This window comes from Portunus trituberculatus, chromosome 3 (assembly GCF_017591435.1).
Source record: "Portunus trituberculatus isolate SZX2019 chromosome 3, ASM1759143v1, whole genome shotgun sequence".
In the NCBI taxonomy this organism is placed as follows: Eukaryota; Metazoa; Arthropoda; class Malacostraca; order Decapoda; family Portunidae; genus Portunus; species Portunus trituberculatus.
Genome location: NC_059257.1, coordinates 2,347,987 through 2,354,615, shown reverse-complemented (window position 1 = coordinate 2,354,615; position 6,629 = coordinate 2,347,987). Strand labels below are relative to the sequence as shown.

The 6,629-nt window shown below is 37.2% G+C and overlaps 1 protein-coding gene across 1 annotated transcript in view; it reads left to right on the top strand.

The window, feature by feature from the left end:
- The window catches only part of LOC123508400, an 11,424-nt gene extending 8,916 nt beyond the window's left edge, over positions 1-2,508 (top strand). The window contains exons 2-3 of the mRNA XM_045262129.1: positions 1,753-1,902; positions 2,295-2,508. Of these exons, the coding sequence (XP_045118064.1) occupies positions 1,753-1,902; positions 2,295-2,508 (364 nt within the window). The remainder of the gene's footprint in view (positions 1-1,752; positions 1,903-2,294) is intronic.
- Positions 2,509-6,629: the final 4,121 nt, after the last annotated feature.

The following is a 6,629-nucleotide window of genomic DNA, read 5'->3' as shown; positions in this document are numbered from 1 at the left end:
AAATTATTATGGGATCCGTGGACAATGCTTTCATGGTTTGAAGATTATTTAACATATAGAGTCCAACAAACCTCCTTTGATGGTGAACTATCTTCCATTACTTCAGTCAGTCTTGGTGTCCCCCAAGGTAGCATCCTGGGACCAATATTATTCTTTATATACATTAATGACATTTATACATTTTTTTTTCTACATTCTAAAACTATTCTATTCGCAAATGACATGACTTTTTATACCTAACAGGTCCAATTCCGGCACAACTAGTACACAATGCTAACCTAGAATTTCATAGACTTCACCAGTGATGCTTGTGCAACAGACTAACCATTAACACCAATAAAACTCACTACATGCTTTTCACAACTAAAAGTAATATTAACCTACCCCAACTACACATAAATAATGAAGTTATTTTTAAAACCAATCATATAGATTTCCTTGGCATTAGCTATGATGACACTTTAACTTTTAAACATCACATTAATAATCTCACTTTAAAGATTTCAAGGCACATAGCCTTACTTCACCTCATGAAAGACCTTGTAACACAAGATTTTCTTAAATCCATATTCTGTGCACACATTTGTTCCTAAATCCATATTCTATGCCCACATTTACCCTTTGTTAACTACTGCAACCTTATCTGGTGCACAACCTACTCTACTTACCTAGTCCCTCTAAGTCTACAGCTCAAAAAACAAAAAAATGTAAGAATATATTAACTAATAGTCATTACCTGGCTCATACTGATACACTCTGTCAACAAACTAAATTATTAAAATTAGAGGCTCATCATTACAACACTCGTCATCGTGACAACCTTTCTCTTTCTCTTCACCGTCTAACTTGATAATAACTTTCTATGTCATACTTGGACCCAGTTGTCTGGAACTCCTTTCTACCAGAAATTCAACACTCCCCAATCATCAGTGTATTTAAAAGTAGATTAAAAGAAAATATCACTAATTCTTATTGAAAATTATATATTAGATATGAATGATATGGTTACTCCTGTATAGAAGACAGAACCTCGCATCCTTCAACATTCTTAGATTTTTTTTTTTTTTTTTATGAAATTCAAATACTATATACCTAAATAGTTTCTTATATGTAAATGTTAAAATTAGTGTTATTGTAATATTATTACTATTACCATTATTATTATTATTATTATTTTTATTATTATTGTTATAATTATTAGTAATTATTATTATAATTGTTATTATTACTAATATTATTATTATTGTTGTTTTTTATGGTTATTACTATTATTATTATTATTATTATTATTATTATTATTATTATTATTATTGTTATTATTGTTATTATTATTATTATTATCACATTATTTTCATTCTATTTTTTTTTATTTTATTATTCTAATATCATTTATATGCAATCCCAACATCTTTACATATGCATTTTATATACTATTGTGTATATATCAATATTCATTTAATATCTTCTACTTGCCTTAAAAGCTTTGCTTACAAGTAGGCTAGCCATTAAGTTATTGCCAAATGTTGTATTTTTATACATATATGTCACATTGTATATAACTTATGAGCTATAATAAATGTTCAATGTTCTCTCTCTCTCTCTCTCTGCCTGCCGCAAGGTTGCATCTCTTGTTATCTTCCATTGCTGGTTTTATGCAAAATGCTCTTCTGATCTGCTGGTGCATTAGAACGTCAACTTACAATAGCATGATTCTTAAAGAAAAATAGTATAGTTTTTATTTGTATTTTGCAGGCAGATCAAGAGAAGTTTCATAATGGTAACTCCATCAGTCCAGCCACGTAATCTGCGCCGCGCCTTGGCTGGGGACTCCACAACTACCTGCCGAGGACTTATAATTCACCTTGATGACTCTACCCCCAACGCTACTACTGGCATACTTAAGTAATTATATTCAGGAACATTTTTAGTTGTTTCTTTATGGCCAAAAGATGAAGTCTAGTGAAGTCTAGAAAGCAGACCAACAATGATTTTACACCTTTGATTTTTGAAAACAGTGTGGTACTGTATTAAAGATAATTATTTTGTTAACCAACTAGAAATACTGGAAAAACTACATATTTCTTATTCAGCTAATATAAACGTAAAACGTTTAATTCAACTTAGAATGAAGATATATCAATCTGAACTGTGAGTGAACTGTGGAGTGAAGATATATCAGTCTGAAGCTTTATTACACATTTTACAACTATAACCTAATGGTATATCTTGGACTTCGACAGCACACATTTTGAATATCAATGTTACTGAAAATTACGGGCTACTGTATCGTTCAGACTGTTGGAGCGGGCTGAGCTATGGCAGGTACCAGAGACGCGGTTGGTGGTCTTGGGTGGCAAAAAAGAAGTAAAGACGGTTCTCCTTAACCACAGTCTTCGCAACACCATAAACGGTCTGTATCTTGCCATGCACAAGCGCCGTTGCCACCATACCAACACCACGTACATTATCCATCGCATCAGGCTTCGCATTCTCTGCGCCTTTGGTTAGTGAAGTAACAAGAAAGAATAAGTATAGATGTATAATGAAATATCTCCTTACTCACTTTGCTAAAGGAGAAATCTGACAAAGGACATCTAAGATAGTTAAACGAAAAGGTCTACTTGGATGCCATTTTTCTCAGCAAAACATTTGTTTCGAGACATTTGACCCTGTTTTTAGACTAATTTTATTGATCTTTATGGGAACAGGCAATTAAGTGGGCCTTTTTGAATTTCTTTCTTTCCCTTCGACCGCTTCCCTTCTTACATAAAAAAAAAGTCAGAGAGAATTAGCCGAAAAATGAATAAATAAAGCTGCACTTAGCAGGATCAGAAGAGTAGTTACCATGAAAATAGCGGTAGAAAATAGTAAGATATGCAACACTGCGACTGAAAGAAAGAGACTGAAGATGATCAGTCGGAGATGAGTCGACAAGACGAAAATCTTTTGATTCCATTCCATATAATAAAACAGTGTGAGTGTAATTCCATACATGAACCGATAAATTTAGCCCCTATATAGAGTTAGCGGATGATGTGGTGAGGAACTTGAAATGTAAAGCTTTCTCTTTATATTGTTAGTGAAGGACATTCAATGTAGAAGAATAAAGTTGTTGTGTGTCAGTGATAAAGGGATAATTACCTGGCAATTTGTATAGAGTTGATTTCGGGGGAGAAAAATGAGGCATTGGACGTTTCTCTACTCCTATCCTAAATCTGAGAAGTCATCAACCAGACATTCCGTGACTTATTAGCGTATTTTACCCCTAAAGAGCTGGGAGGCTTGAAAAAAAAATGGAACAGTTCATTGCAATATTAATATACAATGTTTCGCGTAGAAAATTGATAAAATAATAGAAGAATAATGACTATTTTCCAAGAAGGCAATTCAATGGTCAGAAAGTATAACTTAGGGCGAAGTTACAAAGAGAAATCTAAAAACCTTAGAAGGATAATTTGGAATATAAAGCTTTATTCTATTGACTATCGTTTTTTTTTTTTATGTTTTAACTCTAAAGCAGCTAAAAAAGTTTAATCAAAATCCCTAAAAGGAGATGATCAAGACTTAGTAACGAAAATCAAATCGCCGGTGGACAAGCCATGACGGAACCCATACTGACGGTAAGATATATAAAGACTATGAAACAACATATTAGGAATTTTAACAATTTACTAAAAATATTTGGCAAGACAAAAGGAAATAATAGGAAAGCAATATGAATATAGTTTGAGGGCATAAAGTGGTCAATCAGTTTAGGAACAAGCAAGAAGAAGCTTTTTTTTTTTTTTTTTTACATTACAAGGGCACTGGCCAAGGGCAAACAAAGTGTTGGAAAAAAAAAAATCCCGCTGGTTGCCAGGCCCTGTTAAGAAGAAAGTAGAAAGAAAAAAAAAAAATCTAAAAGGAGGGTCCAGTTAACGTAAGAGGTGTCTTGACACTCCTCTTTTGAAAGAGTTTAAGTCATAGGCAGGTGGAAATACAGACACAGGTAGAGAGTTCCAGAGTTTACCAGTGTAGGGAATGAAGGAGTGAAGATACTGGTTAACTCTTGCATTAGGAAGATGGACAGAATAGGGATGAGAAGAAGTAGAGAGTCTTGTGCAGCGAGGCCGCAGGAGGGGAAGGCATGCAGTTAGCAAGTTCAGAAGAGCAGACAGCATGAAAACAGCGGTAGAAGACAGATAAAGATGCAACATTGCGGCGGTGACTTAAAGAATCAAGACAGTCAGTTAGAGGAGAAGAGTTGATAAGACGAAAAGCTTTAGATTCCACCTTGTTTAGTAAAGCTGTGTGTGGATCCCCAGACATGAGAGCCATACTCCATACACGGGCGGATAAGGCCCTTGTACAGAGCAAGCAGCTGGGAGGAGAGAAAAATGGACGAAGACGCCATAGGACACCTAACTTCTTGGAAGCTGATTTAGCAAGAGTAGAGATGTGAAATTTCCAGTTTAGATTTTTAGTGAAGGATAGACCGAGTGTGTTTAATGTAGAGGAGAGGGAAGTTGAGTGTTATTGAAGAAGAGAGGATAGTTGTCTGGAAGGTTATGTCGAGTAGATAGTTGTAGAAATTGAGTTTTGAGGCATTGAACAAAACCAGGTTTTCTCTGCCCCAATCAGAAACAAGTGAAAGATCAGAAGTTAGGCGTCCTATAGCATCTCGCCTTGAGTCATTTAATTGTTGTTGGGTTGGGCGTCTGTTGAACGCTGTTGAATAATGCAGGGTGGTATCATCAGCATAGGAGTGGATAGGGCATTGAGTCAGATTTAGGAGATCATTGATGAATAATAGAAAGAGAGTGGGTGATAGGACAGAACCCTGTGGAACACCACTGTTGATAGTTTTAGGGAAGAACAGTGACCGTCTACTACAGCAGCAATAGAACGATCGGAAAGGAAACTGGAGATGAAGGTACAGAGAGAAGGATAGAATCCGTAGGAGGGTAGTTTAGAAATTAAAGATTTGTGCCAGACTCTATCGAAGGCTTTCGATATGTCAAGGCCGACAGCAAAGGTTTCACCGAAGTCCCTAAAGAGGATGACCAAGATTCAGTTAGGAAAGTAAGAAGATCACCAGTAGATCTGCCTTTACGGAAACCATACTGGCAATCAGAGAGAAGGTTGTGAGCTGATAGATGCCTCATTATCTTCCTATTAAGGATAGACTCAAAGGCTTTAGAAAGGCAGGAAATCAAAGCTATAGGGCGGTAGTTAGAAGGATTGGAGTGGTCACCTTTTTAGGGACAGGTTGAATGTGAGCAAACTTCCAGCAAGAAGGATAAATAGAAGTAGAGAGACACAGATGAAAGAGTTTGACCAGGCAGTGAGCGAGTTCGGAAGCACAGTTTTGAGAACAACAGGAGGGACTCCATCCGGACCGTAAGCCTTCCGAGAATCAAGGCCAGAGAGGGCCAGGAAAACGTCTTTATAAAGAATTTTAATTTTAGGGATGAAGTAGTCAGAGGGTGGAGGAGTAGGAGGAATATGCCCAGAATCATCCAAAGTTGAGTTGGTAGCAAAGGTTTGAGCGAAGAGTTCAGCTTTAGAAAAGAAGAGACAGCTGTAGAGCCATCTGGATGAAGTAAAGGAGGAAAGACGAAGAAGTAAAGTTGTTAGAGATATTATTGGCTAGATGCCAGAAATCTCGAGAGGAGTTAGAATTGGAAAGACTTTGACATTTTCTATTGATGAAAGAGTTTTAGTAAGTTGGAGAATAGATTTGGCATGATTACGGGCAGAAATATATAGGGCATGAGTTTCAGCAGTTGGATGGCTACGGAACCGTTTGTGAGCCGCCTCTCTATCATTGACAGCACGAGAACAAGCAGAGTTAAACCAAGGCTTTTTAGCTTTAGGGTTAGAGAAAGTATGAGGAATGTATAGCTCCATGCCAGAGATAATCACCTCTGTTATGCGCTCGGCACAAAGAGAAGGATCTCTGACATGAAAACAATAATCATCCCAAGGAAATCAGAATAGTACTGCCTTAGTTCCTCCCACTTAGCAGAGTTAAAATGCCAGAAGCACCTCCGCTTAGGCGGGTCCTGAGGCTGCACTGGAGTGATAGAACTGGTAACGGAAATTAGATTGTGGTCGGAGGAGCCCAACGGAGAGGAAAGTTTAACAGAGTAAGCAGAAGGGTTGGAGGTTAGGAAAAGATCAAGAATGTTGGGCGTGTCTCCAAGGCGGTCAGGAATACGGGTAGGGAACTTCACTAGCTGCTCTAGGTCATGAAGGATAGCAAAGTTGAAGGTTTGTTCACCAGGTTGGTCAGTGAAAGAAGATGAAAGCCAAAGCTGGTGGTGAACATTGAAATCCCTAAAATGGAGATCTCAGCAAAGGAAAGTGAGATAAGATGTGCTCCACCTTGGAAGTCAAATAGTCAAAGAATTTTACATAGTCAGAGGAATTAGGTGAGAGGTATACAGCACAGATGAATTTAGTTAGAGAGTGACATTGAAGTCTTAGCCAGATGGTAGAAAATTCTGAAGATTCAAGATTGTGGGCACGAGAGCAAGTGGTGTCGTTACGCACGTATGCGCAACATCCAGCTTTGGATTGAAAATGAGGATAGAGCAAGTAGGAGGGAACAGAAAAGGGCTGCTGTCAGTAGTCACAGACAACTGTGT